Source organism: Staurois parvus, unplaced genomic scaffold (assembly GCF_062004578.1).
Source record: "Staurois parvus isolate SC_StPar_1 unplaced genomic scaffold, SC_StPar_1.0 ptg000304l, whole genome shotgun sequence".
NCBI lineage: Eukaryota > Metazoa > Chordata > Amphibia > Anura > Ranidae > Staurois > Staurois parvus.
Window position 1 is genome coordinate 1,263,704 of NW_028318100.1, and position 19,753 is coordinate 1,283,456.

The 19,753-nt window shown below is 40.2% G+C and overlaps 1 protein-coding gene across 1 annotated transcript; it reads left to right on the forward strand.

Annotated features, from left to right (window-relative positions):
- Window positions 1-4,588: 4,588 nt before the first annotated feature.
- On the forward strand, window positions 4,589-8,014 carry LOC149457713 (uncharacterized). The gene has a single exon (XM_089683315.1). The coding sequence runs from the start codon at window positions 4,589-4,591 to the stop codon at window positions 7,187-7,189; it is 2,601 nt and encodes an 866-aa protein (XP_089539441.1). The 3' UTR covers window positions 7,190-8,014.
- Window positions 8,015-19,753: the final 11,739 nt, after the last annotated feature.

A 19,753-nucleotide genomic window follows, 5' to 3' on the forward strand; every position in this document is an offset into this window, starting at 1 on the left:
TGGGTTGTGGATCCCCAGTTTTATGGCTCATAGGTTAGTCAAGACTCCTTTCATGAATGAGGATGATATGGAAATTCATAGCAATGCTACTGATAGACTACGACAGTTATTACTGTTCACAACAGGAGAGGAGACACCTAGTTTGGAAATTTTAGACTCCTTAAGAGCTACAATTAATGATGACCCATTTGACTTTAGGATTAAATTTTCTAAGGCATACAAGATGATTTTTAATTTACAAGATGAGACCCCTGCTATGGTCAAGGATTTTGTAAAAAAATTTAAGTACCTTGATCCAGCATCTTTATTGATTGCTAATGAAAAGGATAATTTGGATGACGCTGCCTATATTATTGACAAAATTAGGAGACAATTAAAGCTAAATAATGTAAGACCAAAAATTGCTTTAATTGAGAATAATTATCCTAAGACTGACAGTCAGGATAAATTCAAGACAGGAAATGCTGCCCCCCGCAGGAATGACAGAGTAAGACAAGGGAATCAAAGACCACTCACTTGTTACTATTGTGCAAAACCAGGGCATTTGAAATGGCAGTGTAGGAAGTTTTTGAAAGACATTCAGATGAGAAATTTGGGTAAAGAAAATGGACTTATTTCTCCTGAACCGTCAGCTCCAATTCGTTCACAAGAAGTTAAGTCATCTTCACCCTATGCTCCTCTGATCAGAGAGATTAGTGAAATGTCAATTAGTAATGGAGGAAATGTGAACAACTCACATTCATCCAATACTTCAAGACAGCCACTATTACCTTCACCATGACTAGCAAAAGAAAAGGAAGTTGAACTCCATTGTCTGGAATATGTAGCTCCAATTTTCTTGGACAAGTGTGGCCACCCTTATGTAAAAGCTAAAATTAATGGACAGAAATCTTCAATTTTATTGGATTCAAGAGCCCAAATAAGTGTTTTAGGCATGAAAATACCAATTCCATCTAATGCAACAGTATGCACAGTTGTAGGTTTCAATGGAAAAGGTGATGTTCAAGCTAAAAAATGTAAAAATGTGTCTTTTGAAATACCAGGATGTTCGCAAATGGAGATAGACTTTTGGTATTGTCAAGGATCAGAGAACATCATTGGTGCTGATATTTTGTCTCAAAGAGGGTGGATACTTGATTTAGCCAATGGCATTGTTTGGCAAGGCTCTGCTAATCGTAAGCCTATGGTAATTGACCCAGCAGATTATTGTGAAGTCGGTAGCATCTGTTTGACAGAAGCACTTGATGCTGACTATAAATGGCCAGATACTGGAGATAATTTGGAATTGAAACAGTTAGTACAACTACACAAAAAACTGTGGAGTCAAGGTAAAAATGAAGCTGGACTGTTCAAAAATATTGAAGTTAATATTCAAGGCAAAGACCATCCCCCATTAAAACAATACAAGTTGCCGCCAGAATCTGATGAACCTGTATCAGTAATCATACAAGAATTTTTGGAACAGGGTATCATCAGGAAAGCCAATTCAGTTACTAATAATCCTTTGTGGGTAGTGGCAAAGCGTGATGACCCTAGTGCATATAGATTATTGATAGATCTAAGAATGCTAAACAAATACACTCCAAGTTGTACACCCATTGTGGCAGAAACTCCAGACATCATGTCACAAATAAATGCCAATGCGAAAGTGTTCTCTGTTCTTGACATTGCAAATGGATTTTTTAGTATTAAATTGGCTGAGAGTTGCCAATACAAGTTTTCTTTTGTCCACAGAAATGTGCAATATTGTCTCAAACGTCTTCCAAAAGGATATCATTCTGCTAAGTATATATTACATCAGGCATTAGCAAAAGTTTTGTCTAAATTTTCTAGACCTGATTGTTTAATTCAATATGTAGATGATATCTTGCTTATGACGAATTCTGACACAGAACACAGGACTCTCTTAGCAGAATTGTTTACACTTCTGCAAGATGAAGGTCTCAAGCTGAATACACGCAAAGTTCAGCTCATGAAAAATGAAGTAAAATTTCTTGGAGTTTTGATTGGTCCAGGAAAGAGACAGCCTTTACAGGAAAGAATTGAGTCTATTGCGTCACTTCCTGTACCAACAACATTCAAAGCACTGAGACAGTTTTTGGGTTTGGTAAATTTCTCTAGAGATTTTATCGAATCATTTGCAGAAAAAGCCAAACCATTGTATGATTTGTTGAAGTACAATGAGGAAAATGTATTTGGTCCCTGGACAGAAATACAGCAAAAAGCTTTTGAGATGTTGAAAAATGATTTGCAAACAGCTCCAGCTTTGGCTACTGTTGATAAGCAAGCACCATTTGCTTTGCAAGTGCATGCTTCAGAAACTGCAATCTCAGCTGTCTTGATTCAGAAACAGGGAGGAGTCTGGAGAAGTCTTGGATACTTCTCACGTCTGCTTACCCCAGTAGAGAAAGGTTTTGATGATTGTGTCAGACAACTTGTGGGAGTACATTATGCAGTAAAAGCAACAGAGCATATTGTAGGATTCAACAAAATTATTCTACAAACTCCACATAGCACTTTGAAGTTTCTTTTTGAGAAAAATGTTCCGGGAGTTTCCAACCAAAGATTTTCTCAATGGTTGTTGGCTCTATCACCTAAGCAAATACAGGTTGAACATAATGCCAAGTATGTCCTACCTCAGTTGATGGAATACAACGGGTTAGAACATGAATGTTTATGTGAAGTCCAAGAAACTTCCTCTCCTCTTTTCCGTAGAGAGGCAGAGAAAATTGATGAACCTGTATTTGTTGATGGTTCTAGATACTGTATGTCAGGTAATTATTACAGTGGATATTCAATTTGGTATCCAGAGCGTAATTATTCCATACAGCACAAAGTGCCAGGACATTTTTCAGCTCAAAGGGCAGAACTTGAAGCAGTAAAAACTGTGTTGACATTAGACAAGGAAGAGAACAGAAGTCCATTAGTGATCTACAGTGACAGTTCATATGTTGTACGTTCCCTGACAGATTATTTACCAATTTGGAAACGTAGAGGTTTTGTAGATGCATCTAACAAAGTCCTAGTGCACAAAGAGACACTTCAATCAATTTTTAAGCTAGCAGAGAAAAATCCTTTTGCCTATGCAATTGTAAAAATTCCATCTCATAGGAAGGACAATGATGAGATGAGTGTAGGCAATAGAACAGCTGATCTCTTAGCAAAGGAAGCAGCTTTACATGGAGTACCAGTGATTCAGTCTGAACCAGTCTCAGTTAATGTTGTTAGGAAGACAGACACACAGATTCCCTCCTTTGCAGAAGAACAGAAAAGGGATCCATCTCTTTCTGCTTCTCAGGTTGATCCAAAATTTCCCTTTATATGTGAATATGGAATTTTGTATCATGACTTAAACGGGTTTCTGCGTCCTGTTATACCGCAGCATCTACAGGTAGAATTTACAAAATACAATCACGAAAGCCTAGGTCACATAGGTAAACAAAGATTGCTTGAAATACTCAAGGAAAAATTTTACTGGGACAAAATGGAAGAAACAGTAGACAGTGTAGTTCAATCTTGTCTAATCTGTGCTCAAGTGAATCCTCGACCAAAGGGTCAAAAACCTCCATTACAAAGAACTCCTCCAGCAGATGGACCATGGTCTACATTACAACTAGACTATATAGGACCGTTACCTACAGGTAAAAATGGGTACAGGTATGCTTTAGTTGTAGTTGATGTTTTCTCGAAATGGATTGAAATCTTGCCTGTTCGCAAAGATGATGCATTAACAACTGCTAAAATGCTAATTAATCATGTTTTTCCAGTCTGGGGTATACCAACAAACCTCAGTAGTGACAGAGGAACCCACTTCACAGGTAAAATAATGCAGGCAATGTGTAAAATCTTGGGTATACAACAGAGATTTCATGTGCCCTATCATCCACAATCTGCAGGTATTGTGGAAAGAATGAATAGGACTGTCAAATCAAGGATTGCAAAAATGTTATTAGACAGAGGAAATACTTGGGTTGATGCTGTACCATTGGTTCTGATGAGTGTCAGAAGTACAACATCTTCTGCAACACAGTATTCTCCTTTTGAGTTAATGACAGGAAGGAAAATGCGTATTGTTTTTCCCCATGAACCGTTTTTGTCAACGCTGCAAAAAGAGGCAATAGAAAAAACAAAGTGGTTACAGATGTTGCAAGACAATCTGAACACTATTGTACCACATGCAGCTACTCGCATGCAAAAAATGGTTCCTCCACATTCTTCTAAGTTCGAAAAAGGAGGACAAGTAATGGTAAAAACTTTCAGAAAAACTGGACCATGGCAAAGCAATTGGGAAGGTCCATTTGATATTTTGGATGTTCAAGGAGTAATGGTACAAGTGCAAAGACCTCTTAATTCAGTAAAAAATGCGCGCAGACAACAAACAATGTGGGTGCACAGTGACCAATGCAAATTGTTTATACCGAGATAATGATACTGCATTTCTTTTGCAGACATGGATTTCAATAATCCGGAAGAAACAAAGCATCGCAGATTCCAAAGAAAAATAAACATTACAACAAAAGAACATAAGGAAAATCAAAGCAGTAGAAAGAAAAGACTTATTACAGGATTGATTTTTTCCTTCGTGACAATGACAATATTAGTAATCTACAACATAAACTTTTCCAGCAATGCAAAAGTTAACAAGACTGAAGCCCTACATAAGAAAGACACTACACTTATTAGGAACAAAAGATTTTTTCCTAAAGACAGTAACATTAATACAGCTGAAGACTTGCTAGGATATATGTGCATAGGTTATGGTAGAACTTGTTGTTCGGAATTGTATTTCGTTCATAATAATGATATTGAAGTTAGAGCTAAAATAGAGTCTAAATCAAAATTTGTTAAAATGCAAGGATCTTATAGGATCAATAACGAAACTAGTAACTTTGAATGTAATTTATCCGATATGGGATACTGGTTAATAGTTTTAAAGGGAAATGAACCTACTATTTGGTCAGGAGATATTTCCATAGACATGTTAAATACTGGAAATATAGGAAGTTCTAAAACAGATATTTGGTATCAATTACAAAGTTATTCACACTTTCTTGATCCTGAACATTTGAATATAAATGGTAATGAAAAAGTGGACATAGTGAAAATATGGGATTTCCAAGTGACAAGAGCTTTGGTTCAAACTAAAGTCAAAGTAATTGTTACTGTGGTAGATTTGATTGTCCCAGAGATAAAAATATCTCCTCAATCATTAAGACTTGTAGAAGGAAAGGATAATCTGAATTTGATGTGTAATATACAAATACACCTACCTCAAAATTCATTATTAACTTGGAAAAGGAATGGTGAATTTTTGGGAAGTTTTCTTCATGATAAAACTGATGTTATCCATAAAAGTATTTTTGGTAATTTGAACTGGGATAATGATAACTTTGTGTATCATCAAAACACTATATCTATTAATGATACAGGTATATATGAATGCTGCATATCAATAGAAAATTATCCAAAGAAATGTGTAAATACAAATGTAATTGTACTATCCCCTAAAAGAACACAGTGTACGGATAAGAAATTTATTCCAGCCAGTCCCTTCCAAATTAACCATTTCCAGACCAGACTTCTGTTGAGAGAAGGAAAGTTTGTTATTATATTGTGGAACTTTAACATTTCAGAATGGAAAATCTCAACAAGGTTTCCACAATGTAAAGAACATCTGGTTAACATGGAATTAGGTATTGAAAGATGGTTTGGTACTGATATTAGGAATCCTCACAGGAATAAACGTGGTATAGTTGAAGGTATTTTAGGAGGAATTGGTACTATTGGTAGTATTACAAATAGCATGGACATTAGTACACTAAAGTCTGATCTCGAGACAGCCGGTTTAGTGGGAAGCAATAGTATTAAAGTACAAAGAAACTTGAATCAAATATTGGAAAATATGGTGATTAAAACAGCCAATATTATGGGTCCATCTATATTACACTTAGAGAATATTACTCTTAATTTAATGTCAAGTGAACAGCATTCCCATATAGCCAGAGCATGTTTAGAAATTCAGATGGAATATTCCACAAATTTTAAAATAATAGCTCAAGCTTTTCAAAGTGGAATAACTCCTATAGGTATTGTACAAAATTTACCAAGAGAGTATGTATATGCCATAAACCATACTGATCTGTGGGTAAATAAGTGGATTGGATGTTATCAGAACATATGCTATAGTTCTTCAATGATTCCTGTAGCAGGAAAAGAACAAATGTTGGTTCCAATCACTGTCTTGGGATTACCAGTTAGCAACACACAGTTACTATATTATCATCTGCAATATACAGATTTTGCATTTATTGATAATAATTTTGAGTTAGAACAATTAGATCTGTCTTCATGTTTACAATTTCAGTCTAAAGTGATTTGTCTACCTAATCAAGACAAAGGTATATTTCATTCTTGTTACCATAACCATACTCTATGTTCAGCAAGGATAGAAAAGGTTAAAACCACTTCTGAGTTAATCTCAATTGTAGATAAAAAGAAAGTTTGTTTTCAAGTTATGTCTAACTCAGAAAGGGTTCAATCCTTCTTCTCTTCTTGTACACATACAGAAAACTTAAGTCGAGGTTTGTTCTGTATAGAAGGAGATATTTCAGCAATAAGTGTTAATGGGATGAGAATGAATTTAACAAACATGCTTATGAAAAATATAAGTGCTCTTCCCATACAGTACAATATATCTCAAGTGGATGAATTCCCATGGAGAGATTGGGCAAATGTTATTCAAAAAGATGAAGGTTTACTGATAGCTTTATCAGATGAACTCCAAAAAGCAGAAATATTATTTAAACATGAACAAGGGAGTTTAAAAGATATAGAACATGAATGGTCTGAATTTTCAGGTCATTCTTGGTGGTCAAAATTTAAACGTACTGTATCAATGTTGGGAAAAACTTCAATTGCATCTGCAGCAGGAAATATTTTATTACATCCTGTAATAATTATTTTTATTATTATCATATTATGTATTATATTTCAATTATGTTTGATGTGTAAAATGAACAGTTTCTATAAGCGAATTAGAAGTGAAATTAGGAAAGGAGATAATCTATTACAAGATATACTTCAGAGGAAAATACTTTCTGGTTATGCTGACTTACAAATAATGATACATTTGAGATTACTAAATCAAAACCTGAGTGTTTGTGATATAAATGATGTGTGCTTGTTATAAATTAATATGAATTTCATATTTCAGAGGGGAATGTAATATTAATTTTTTAATATCCAAACTTTAATTCGGTCTTTAGTAGTTTTTGAAATATATGCTGGCAGAATATATTCCCTCTTAATTGGATGTGAATGTGAGGTTTTGCATTTCAGTGGTCAGATGTGAATTATTTGTGTTTGAGCTAAGGGTAATCAGTAGAGGTTTAAAGTCATGTTTTCTTTTAAAATACTCATGTAATGTATACCATATTGTGAATTCTTATAATGAGTCTGAGAGTTTAAATTGTAGTCATAAATCATGGATTTTGACAGTTGTATGTAATATAAGAACTTCAGAAACCTTTTTCATAGTCTGTATGTCAATCATGATAATGACTTGGTGGTTTGAATGGGAACACGTTTCTATTCAAGCTGGGAGTGATTTTGGGAGTAGTTTAGAAGCCCGCGAATTTGAAACAAAGCTTAATGGGAGGACCTAATTTCTCATGCATTTTAAGTATGCAGCTTTTCAAAGAATGGGTCAGAAGCTTCCCAGATACACTACACTTCACTTCATTCACTCACACACAGAGACATTCTTTTCACACACTCTTACTCAAAGCACGTGCTTGGACAAAGAACAAAAGAATAGCACATGGTCATTTCTTAAACTAGGCCAAGAAAACTTCTATCTAAGCTATGCAAAGGAACTACATTATTTCCTAATATCCAAGGCAATTTATTCTTTATTTTTATTTCATTTTAAGCTACATATATCTGAATTTACTGTTTTTTTATTGACTTTGTATTTTTGGTGTGTGATCAAATAAAGTCACACTGCTCATACTGATCTGGCTTTCATAAGGATTTCTTCCCACAACCATCTACAAGAACCTAGAAATATTAATAGAGTTTTTTCATAACTCTGGAAATCTAACAATCCCCTGTTGTAAATTGAGTTAAAATTTGTTAAACTTTTTGGCAAATATTGGCAACGACCCTAGTACTGCCAGGTGGAAGTGCTAACCACTAAGCCACTGTCCTGTTGACGTAAGAAAAGGAGCTTGGTAGTGCAGCCCTTCTCTGACTGGGGGATCAACAAAAAACTTGAAAGAAAAACACACGGGGCGCAAACACCTAGAGCATTATCCAAGATTTATAAAAAAATTAAAGAGCAAAAAACATACTTACAAATGAAGATGCGTATAAAAGCCTGTAAAACTGTTGAGATGGCCCAATATGATGGCAGAGTCCCCAAGTGGTGGTGAGGTAGGCCTGCTGACGAGATTCAGGGACATGTCCTCTTCCCCAGAGCTTAAGCCGACAAACCCTACAACATGTGTGTGCCATAGGTACCGCTTATTCACCTGCGTCTGGCCCTTGAGATATCCAATAGCTCAAAACACTTGCAAGTGGTGAGATATGCATACAGGTGAAACTCGAAAAATTTGAATATCGTGCAAAAGTTAATTTATTTCAGTAATGCAACTTAAAAGGTGAAAATAATACAGTAGAACCTCAGTTTAAGAATTGAATTTGGTCTGCAGGACTTTTCTTTTAGCGAAAAATTCTTAAACCAAAATGCCGTTTCCCATAGGAATGCATTGAAAACCAATTAATCTGTTCTGGAGATCAGAAAAAAGTAAACACTAATAAATACCGCATGAGTTATTTTATCAAGTCATGCGGCATTTTAGTAGTGACAACCATATGTTAATATTTCAGCTGTCAGCGGGGTTCCCCACTGACAGCTGAATGTAAAAGAATTGCCGGCAATTATAAAAAAATTTAAAAAACTGCGTGGGGTCCCCCTTCCCATCCATACCAAGCCCTTTGTGTCTGGTATGGATTTTGAGGGGAACTCCCACGCCAAAATTTAAAACAAAATTGCATGGGGGTCCTCCCCAAAATCCATACCAGACCCTTTTCAGAGCATGCAGCCTGGCAGGTCAAAAAAGGGGGGGCAAACAATGTTTCTTTTTAGTTTCTTAAGAGAAACAACATTTCCGTTAACTTTGGGGAAAGTGACAGCTAATTCTGTGAGCTATAGTGAAGAAAAAAAAAGAGCCAGCAATTGCATTTAAAAATCAGCACTGACATACACTTCGTATTGCGAAAAAAAAATCATACAAAATTTGTAAACCGAGGCTTTATTTTCAGTGGATTTTCATTTGTAAACCGAAAATTACTTTAACCAAGGCGTTCTTAAACCGAGGTATTACTGTATATGAGATAGACTCAGTACATGCAAAGCAAGATAGTTCAAGCAGTGATTTGTCAGAATTGTGATGATTATGGCTTACAGCTCATGAAAACCCCAAATCAACAATCTCAGAAAATTTGAATATTACATGCAATCAATAAAACAAGGATTGTACATAGAACAGTATCGGACCTCTGAAAAGTATAAGCATGCATATGTACTCAGTACTTGGTTTTGGCCCATTTTGCAGCAATTACTGCCTCAGTGCAGCATAGCATGGAAGCTATCAGCCTGTGGCACTGCTGAGGTGTTATGGAAGACCAGGATGCTTCAATAGCGGCCTTCAGCTCTTCTGCATTGTTCGGTCTCATGTCTCTCGTCTTTCTCTTGGCAATGCCCCATAGATTCTCTATGGGGTTCAGGTCAGGCGAGTTTGCTGGCCAATCAAGCACAGTAATCCCACGGTTATCGAACCAGGTTTTGGTGCTTTTGGCAGTGTGAGCAGGTGCCAAGTCCTGCTGGAAAATGAAGTCAGCATCCCCATAAAGCTCGTCTGCGGAAGGAAGTATGAAGTACACCAAAATCTCCAAGTAGACGGCTGTGTTGACCCTGGACTTAATGAAGCACAGTGGACCAACACCAGCAGATGACATGGCTCCCCAAATCAACACAGACTGTAGAAACTTCACACTGGACTTCAAGCATCTTGCAGTGTGTGCCTCTCCATTCTTCCTCCATACTCTGGGTCCTTGGTTTCCAAATGAGATGCAAACGTTGCTCTCATCAGAAAAGAGGACTTTGGACCACTGAGCAACAGATCAGGTCTGTTTTTCTTTAGCCCAGGTAAGACACTTCTGAGGTTTGCTGTTCAGGAGCAGCTTGACAAGAGGAATAGGACATTTGAAGCCCATGTCCAGGATCTGTCTGTGTGTGGTGGCTCTTGATGCACAGACTCCAGCCTCAGTCCACTCCTTGTGAAAGTCCCCAACACTTTTGAATGGCCTTTTCCTTACAATCCTCTCCAAGCTGCGGTCATCCCTGCTGCTTGTGCACCTTTTTCTTCCACACTTTTCCCTTCCACATAACTTTCTATTAATGTGCTTTGATACAGCACTTTGGGAACATCCAACTGTGGAGGAGGGTGTCAATGATAGTTTTCTGCACAACTGTCAGGTCAGCAGTCTTTCTCATGATTGTGATTCCTACTGAACCAGAGACCATTTAAAGGCTCAGGAACCCTTTGAAGGTGTTATGGCTTAATTAGCTGATTAGAGTGGGACACTTTGAGCCTAGAATATTGCACCTTTTCACAATATTCTAATTTTCTGAGATTGTGGATTTGGGGTTTTCATGAGCTGTAAGCCATAATCATCACAATTCTGACAAATCACAGCTTGAACTATCTTGCTTTGCATGTAATGAGTCTATCTCATAATATATTAGTTTCCATTTTTAAGTTGCATTACTGAAATAAATGAACTTTTGCACTATATTGAAATTTTTTGAGTTTCACCTGTATATTAGATAAATGTATAAATGGATTTGTATACCAATCAAAAAACAAATACATATATATATTTATGTATAAAACTGGAAAACCACACTTGAAAGTGACAACATACCTTGAATTATCACGTATATATTATTTATTTATATACATTTAGTCGTTCGTGCATCAACATATATTTATATGGCGATATATATCATCATCTCCCCTGGTCCCGTTTTTCTTTTTGTGTTTCTTTTCTTTTTTTCCCATTTATATTTTTGAGCCACTAGTTTTTTACCAGCAGTCTGCCGTTCAGTGTCGCTCTTCCAGCGCCTTCCCTGCAGTGGATGTGCTCCAGCGGCCATCTTCCAGTTAAACCGGATATGACGTCGGGATGATGTAATTCTGCCAGGACACTTCTGGTCTATGGAGCACACGTCCATAATGGCGTGTGCTCCAGCGGCAATATTTGGCCATAGAAACAACTACACATGGTTCTGTTTGTCCCCTGTTGCACTTCCGACCATATGTGCAGATGTGCGATTCTACCAGGGAAGGTGGAGACTAGCTTTCTCTCCATTCACGGTATGTCACTTTCAGGTGTGGTTTTACAGTTTTATACATACATTTGTTTTTTGATTGGTATACAAATCCATTTATACAGTTATCTAATATATGCACATCTCACCACTTGCAAGTGCTTTGAGCTAGTGGATATTTTGAGGGACAGGCACAGGTGAATGTTCTATACACATAATTATATATATATATATATATATATATATATATATTGTGACAGTGTGGCGATCTGTCACCCTGGATTCTCAACAAGGCAGGTTGAGGGGCTCCAGGGTAAAGGTTTGATATGGAGGAAAGTGGCTTTTCACTTTCCTCCTTTGTTTTTAAGGTCCATTTTGGGAGCTGGAGCCTGGAGATTTCGAAGCGATTTGGGAGGGATGAAATCTCCAATCCTGGGACCAGGTTTTGGGAATGGCCAGGAGATTGATTGCACAGGTGTGTGCGGGCCTTTTCATAGAGTCAGGACCAGGGTTCTGGACTCCACCCCGGCAGATAGGAGTCAGGAGGGCTCCACCCCGGCAGATAGGAGTCAGGAGGGCTCCACCAAGGAGAGGTGGAAGCCAAAAGCGGCAAGGAGCTGCTTGGTAGTAGCTGTGTGCTAGAGACTAGCTGTGTGCGAGAGCCATAATTCTTGAAGAAGTCTGCAGGAGACAGACATCAAGCTGAGTATAAGCCAGGAGGCTGAATCGTTGTTTTGTTTGATGGTGGATACCCCTGCGTGGGAAGCTTTATGTTATGGGACATTTGTTTAAATAAAATTGGGCAAAAAGGCCCTTAAAGAAGCGAGTAGCTGTGTGCTTTAAATGAAAAGCTCTACCACTTTGAAGCGAGTTCCCACATATGGTGGAGGATGCGGGCAGAATTGGAGATCCCGGCGATTGAAGTAAGTTCATCAGTTATATGAACTGTGTTTGGTGCATAAGTCTGCACTGTGTGTGCAGGTGAGGAGAACCTGCTAAAGAAAAGGACTTTGCCTTAAAGAGACAGTGTTCCATGGTGTTGCTGAACGGTGTAACACACTGCTGTGTGCATGACTGCAAAAGATGGGGCGGTCAAAACAGAAAAAGGAGGCAGTGTTTGCTGAAATGTGAGAGAGAGCCCTGTGGCTAGGGGGTTATATACCGCATAGCCGGGAAGTTTAGATGTGGGTGAATCTGCTGTGGACTGGTGCAAGCGGCACCTGGCAGCATTGAACCAACCTAAATAGGAAAGCAAGCCAACCTTCAGTGCAAGGAGAGAGCTGCAGGATATGCGTACCTGGGAGAGGGGTGTTGTTGCCCCTGGCAACGCTGCTGCAGTTAAACCAGTAGCTGTTGTGAAAAATGTGAATGTGTCACGGCTTGAGAGTTGGTCCAGCAGAGAGAAGCCTATGCTATGTGCAAGGAGAGGGGCTGACCAGAGGCCAGGACCAAGAGTGAAGGCCCATAGCAACACAGAGGAGGCCAGTCGGGCTGTCTGTGTACAGGGGGCTATGTTGTACAAGGATCATGGCAAGTGGTAACTAGAGGAGCCAATATAGCGTGTTAGCCAGCGAAGTTCTGCTTGGAGAGTGCAATCTCCCATGGCGACCGGAAAAAAAATATTGCCTGGAAGGAGGAGCTGCATTGGAGATGTGGCTCAGTATCCCAATAAAGAGAAGTGTAGAAATATACCCTGCGTGGAATGTGGTCAGTGGGGGCATGGGATCTTTTACTGTCCCAGACTCTGGAATACTGCTGATACTGGGCAAATGTCTACAACTGCAAGTACAGAGTCTTGTTTTAAAATGTCAGCAACCACCTCTGGCAACAGGGAGGAAGTTCCTGTTGGGCCTGCAGGGGGTGCCAGAGAGTCCATGGAGCCTATGATGGCGTCTGTTACTTCACCTTGGGGCAAGGGAAAAGTTGCCAAGGAAAGTGCAGTTGAGGATGCGTTTATGAGATGACGCACTCAAATGAAGATGGCGACACCTACTACTGTGGTGGGTAAGACTGTGTGTGATAAAACCATGGCTGGGACTGTCATGTTGAGAAGGACTGGTTATGAGACTGTCCATTCTGATGTAGGAGTGACCCCAGTTAGTTGGGCCACTGAATGTGCTTTTGAGAGTGACTTTTCCCTGTGCAGTGCCTTGTACGGTGGGGAGTTAGGGGTTAAAGGAAAACCTGTGCCTGGTTCTCAAAAAGAAAGTGATGTCACTAATATGTGCCAGTCACAGGTTGGTAGTGGGATAGTACAGCCCACAAGAGCTACAAATGCTGATGATGTGAAATGTACTGCTGTTGGGAAAACCCTGAGCTCTTGCAGTGCAAAAGCTGTAATTAAAGATGGGTCATTTCCCATAGCAACTGGTGGTAAGACAGCACAGGTGTCCTTGGACATCTCCAGGGCTCTCCGTGTATTGGAGCCAGAGGTTGCCCTGGACAACTGCGATGTCACTCTGGTGGAGCAGAGTGGAACTGCACCTTGTCATAGGAGTGTGTTGGTGCAGTCTAACAATACTTAAAGTGTTCAGGTGAACAGCAGGTTAATGCAGCCTGGGAAAAATGCAAGGGTGTGGGTAATTCAGGAAGCACCACCAGAGCAAAGTGGTGGATGTGAGGTATTGCAACCTGCTGGTGGAAAACAGGTGTTACCCAAGTCAGACGTGATCCAGAGTGATTTTTGCAATGGATCTGCAACTAAGCCCGTCAATTCTTATGTGTCTCCTTGGGCGGATGGATCAGTCCTGAGGAGCACTGGCGAATTGAGCACATACACAATGGATTGGGATAGTTGGGGTAAAAGGCTAATCTCGTTGATAGATGAGGTTTTTATGCAAAAAAATAAGGTGGACACTGTTTCTGCTGTGCCAGCAAAAGGATCTATAGAACAGCCTATAGATAAGGGCGTGTATACAGCAGAGACTTGTCTGTGATCCACAAAAGTGATGTTGGCATGGAGTGTCAAAATGATGTTGTCACTGGGAATGATCAGGGGCAGCTTGTGGATGCTGAGTCTGAGATGTTGAGAGTGAGCCCAGCACATGGCAGCGCTCTGGTGGAGTACCAGGCTGTGGTTATCTCCAGCTTGGAGGAGGTCCCTTTAAAAATTTCAACTTCTCAAGTCTCAGCAGGTGAGTCTCTCAGCGTTCCCAGTGCCCTAAATATGGTCAGGAAGGTCTTGGGTATAGAGTCAAGTGGTTGGGTTGTAACCAAAGTATTAAAGGAGATGCTTGACCTTTGGAATGTACAGCCAATGTATACTGGGGTGTCTCCTCCACAGTCGGATGGTCTGGTACTGCGGAGTACCACTAGGTGGAGCACCGAATGGCTGGCTGTACAGATCAAAGGGAAACAAGAAAGTTGTTTGTTTCGGAATTTGTTGATGGTGTTAAAAGTTGTATCAGGGTATGCTGCTGGACTACCTGTCAATGTATTTGAGAGAAGTTTTGGAGAAATGAAAAATGTGTCAAAGGTTTCACCTCCTAACAGCCAGATGGGAAGCATTTCTGCTGCTATGGTCCAGGATGGTGCTGGTCAGTTGTCAGTGAAGGGCGTGTTGACTGCACCAGTGGACAACCACATGAGATGGAAGGGCCGAGCATGGACCAGAGAACAGCAGAGATCCTGACCAGGGTTCAAACGGATGTGCATAAAGAAATCAGGGTCATTGGGCCAAAAAGAGGTTTAGGTAGCAGGTCTGATGAGACATCTGACATACAGGGACAAATGGTATCTGAAAACTGGCAAAATGGATCAGAAGAGAGCTCATCTGTACAGGATTTGGATACAGATCCAAGTGGTGTAGAAAAAGTTAAAATGGTGGGACAGCCACCTGCAGATTGCATGACACCAGGTGAAGTGGCATTTTGTGAGGTTCACGTGGGTGATGGCTACCCTGTGGTGTGTGTGCCCTCTGCAGACACTGTCCTAACAAATGCTGGAAAAGATATTGAAAGGTGTAATATTGACTGGAATATAACCGTTCATGATAAACTGAATGCTGTGGTGACGAGTCATGCAGGTTTGATAGCTAAAGGTACAAAAAATCAGGGGGGTATTCCTGGTACAAATACAGTAGAAATAGTTCCCCTACAGCCTTGGGACAGTAATACTGAGAGAGGTATTAGGAAACCTGAGCACCTGAAGCAAAGGGGTAGAAAGGTCGATAGAAAGGCCAGGGGGACCCCGTTAAGATCTCAGGAGAGAAAGTGTTTATGGAAATGCACCCGGAAAAAGAATAGGGAAAGTCTGAGTAGAGACCATAGCAGAGGGACAATGGGGCTTGGGGAGAGACAACAAAGAAGTCATTGGGTAGAGTTCCCCTTTAGGAAAGGTATGGTCAGACCAGATTGGACCCCTGTGAGAGCTGGCACAGAGGTGCCAGAAGATATAAGTTGTGTGTTCTGCCCCCTACGGGGTCAAAACAAAGGGGGGGGTATGTGACAGTGTGGCGATCTGTCACCCTGGATTCTCAACAAGGCAGGTTGAGGGGCTCCAGGGTAAAGGTTTGATATGGAGGAAAGTGGCTTTTCACTTTCCTCTTTTGTTTGTAAGGTCCATTTTGGGAGCTGGAGCCTGGAGATTTTGAAGCGATTTGGGAGGGATGAAATCTCCAATCCTGGGACCAGGTTTTGGGAATGGCCAGGAGACTGATTGCACAGGTGTGTGCGGGCCTTTTCATAGAGTCAGGACCAGGGTTCTGGGCTCCACCCCGGCAGATAGGAGTCAGGAGGGCTCCACCAAGGAGAGGTGGAAGCCAAAAGCGGCAAGGAGCTGCTTGGTAGTAGCTGTGTGCTAGAGACTAGCTGTGTGCGAGAGCCATAATTCTTGAAGAAGTCTGCAGGAGACAGACATCAAGCTGAGTATAAGCCAGGAGGCTGAATCGTTGTTTTGTTTGATGGTGGATACCCCTGCGTGGGAAGCTTTATGTTATGGGACATTTGTTTAAATAAAATTGGGCAAAAAGGCCCTTAAAGAAGCGAGTAGCTGTGTGCTTTAAATGAAAAGCTCTATCACTTTGAAGCGAGTTCCCACAATATATATATATATATATATATATATATTATTCAACAAGTATGCACAAGTCTGTTTATTTTTATTGACCCCCTCTGAGGCAGAGGGGAGGGGCCATTTGATAGGCGGTACCTATGGCACACATATTTAGTAGAGTACAAACCTTTGTCGGCTTTAGCTCTGGGGAAGGGGACAAGTCTCTGAAAAGTGTCAGCAGGCCTACCTCACCACGACTCGGGTACTCTGCCATCACATTGGGCCATCTCAGAAGTTTTACAGGCTATTATACGCATCTTCATTTGTATGTTTTTTTACTCTTTAATTTTTGAATAAACGTTGGATAATGCACTAGGTGTTTTTCTTTCCAGTTTTGGGAGGATTTCTCTGCCTGTGTAGACACGTGCAGTATCCCAGAGTTCCTATCGGTAAGTGCCAATTTTTTATTGGGAACATTTCTGAAGACATTTGTCGATTTCAGTAAAGATCATGATGTGTTCTAATAAGACTCTTGGGTATTCTTTGTAGACCAGTTCCCTACGCAATCAAATCTTGTGGCTTACTAATTCACTACCAAAGCTCTTATCCATTTTTGTACTAATCTGAGACCTTTGAAAACGATACACACAGAGGTCATTTATATTTTATGTGATACTTTTTAACATACATACTTTTGTGTGTATATATGGTTATAAAACGTATACACACCCCTGTTAAAATGTCAGGCTTCTGTGATGTTAAAAAAATGAGACAAAGAAATAATTTCAGAACTTTTTCCACCTTTAATGTAACTTATAAACTGTACAATTCAGTTGAACAACAAACTGAAATCTATTAGGTGGAGGGAAGTAAAACATAAAAACTAAAATAATATGATTGCGTAAGTGTGCAAACCCTTAAACTAATACTTTGTTGAAGCACCTTTTGATTTTATTACAGCACTCAGTCTTTTTGAGTCCATCAACATGGCACATCTTGACTTGGCATTATTTGCCCACTCTTCCTTGTAAAAACACTCCAAATCTGTCAAATTGCGAGGGCATCTCCTGTGCAAAGCCCTCTTCAATTCACCCCACAGATTCTCGATCGGATTCAGGTATGGGCTCTGACTGGGCCATTCTAAAGCTTTAAACCTTTTCTGGTGAAGCCATTCCTTTGTTGATTTGGATGTATGCTTTGGGTCGTTATGCTAAAAGATGAAGTTCCTCTTCAATACGGACTGATATTTGGAACTGTTAATAATTCCCTGTACCTTGACTAAGACCCCAGTTCCAGCTGAAGATAAAAAGCCTCAAAACATGATGCTGCCACCACCATGCTTCACTGTTGGCATGGTGTTCTTTTGGTGATGTGCAGTGTTTTTGCCCCAAACATATCTTTTGGAACTATTGCCAAAAAAGTTCAACTTTGGTTTAATCAGACCATAACACATTTTTCCTCATGCTTTTGTGTCACTTCAGATGTGTTTTTGCAAAATTTAGCCAGGCTTGGATGTTTTTCTTCCTAAGAAAAGGCTTCCGTTTTGCCACTTTACCCCATAGCCCAAACATATGAAAAATACGGGAGATTGTTGTCACATGTACCACACAGCCAGTGCTTGCCAGATATTCTTTAATGTTGCTGTATGCCTCTTGGCAGCCTCCCAGACCAGTTTTCTTCTCGTCTTTTCATCAGTTTTGGAAGGACGTCCAGTTCTTGGTAATGTCACTGTTGCACCATATTTTCTCCTCTAGATGATGACTGTCTTCGCTGTGTTCCATGCTATATATAATACCTATGAAATTAGTTTTTTTTTTTTTCCATAAGGTTTATTAATAAACTCAGAGCATACAATAAGTACAGGTAATGCAAGGTATCAGTTGGAAATACAATAGGAGGTAATGCACATACAGCAAACAAAAAGATACATAGCAATACATAGACAAAGAATCAGATGTAAGTCATCCCAGGGGAAAGAAAACAAGGGAAAAATGAGAACATGCGAGTGCAGGAACATTAAAGGCATATCTGGTCATCTGGTCTCAAGCCCTTATTCAGCATATTGGAATCACAATACTGGCAGGGTCAATGATATATAACCGCAGTTACCGAGCAGCAGCAAAGAGCAGGGCCAGTGAGTCAAAGGTATGCGTTGGAAATGTATACAGTAGGTGTGGAGGGGGGGTGCAAGGGCTTGTAGGATATGGCCTTGTACTTTTGATGAAACTAGGTAACCCACTACAGGTTGCCAGCACGTGGGTAAAGGGTTCAGGAAAGGAGATATGTAAAAGTAAAACATAGGCGCAGCTGGATTGCAGGTAGGGTGTAGAGCTCCTATGAGTAGAGAAGTGTACCAAAATAGAAAGGGGAGAATGAAAGCTAAACTGAGTAAGAAAGCAGGGAAATGGGGATTAAGAATTTAAGAATAAGCATGAAAAAGAAGGGAAGAGAGGAGAAGAAAAAGAGGAAAAAAAAAAAGGGGGGGGGGGGGCGGAGGGAGATGGGGGGTTGGGGAAGGGTCGGACGGGGAGGAGGTGTGGAGGAGTAGGAGAGTAGGTAAGTCACCTTTACTCTAGACTCCCAGGACATGAGAGATACGCGCAACCCTGGCAGAGAAGCGAGCTGGGGACAGTTGCAGGCGTATCAGGGTGCCAAGCGTAGCTTGCTCCAAGCAGTACAGGACATCGAGACAAAGGACCTCAAATCACAACCTTGAAAAAAACAGAGAGCCAATATATCGCCAGAAAAACTACGGGGTATCAGAGATTCAGAATCAATCAGCAAGGCCCATGAAAGAACAATATTCAGGGGTCGTTCGGAAGTGAATCCAACAGGACCACGTATGAGAAAATTTAGTAGGGTTATCCAGATGTAGCAATCAGCTCTTCCATTTCAGCAATTCTGTTCAAGCATATGAACCAATCTCGCACTGTGGGGGGGTGAACAGACCCCCAGAGAACCGGTAAGCAGAGTTTGGCCGCGTTAAGCATATGCATAGCCAGAGATTTGAAATATAGATGTTTGGGAAGCGGAGTGTGGTGGAGGAGGAGTTGGGCCGGAGAGAACTCAATATCAAGAGTAGACACCAAAGAAGTAATCCGATGTACCTCCTGCCAAAAAGGCTGAACCATAGGGCAGTCCCACCAGATATGAAGAAGAGATCCATCAGGAGCCCCACATCTCCAACAAATACTGGGTCTGGATGGATTAAAATGATAAATTCTAAAAAGGTGTATTGCACCAATGTGTCGCCAACTTCTAAGCGTTTTCTTGTGCCGAAACATTCAAGGAGCACTTATGAGAAAAGGTAAAGATTTGGTCCCAATCAGAGGAAGAAAAGTCAATGTTCAAGTGTCTTTTCCAAGC

Excerpts from the sequence above, each read along its gene's own strand:
- LOC149457713 (XM_089683315.1), top strand. The coding sequence starts at position 4,589 with ATGACAATATTAGTAATCTACAACATAAACTTTTCCAGCAATGCAAAA.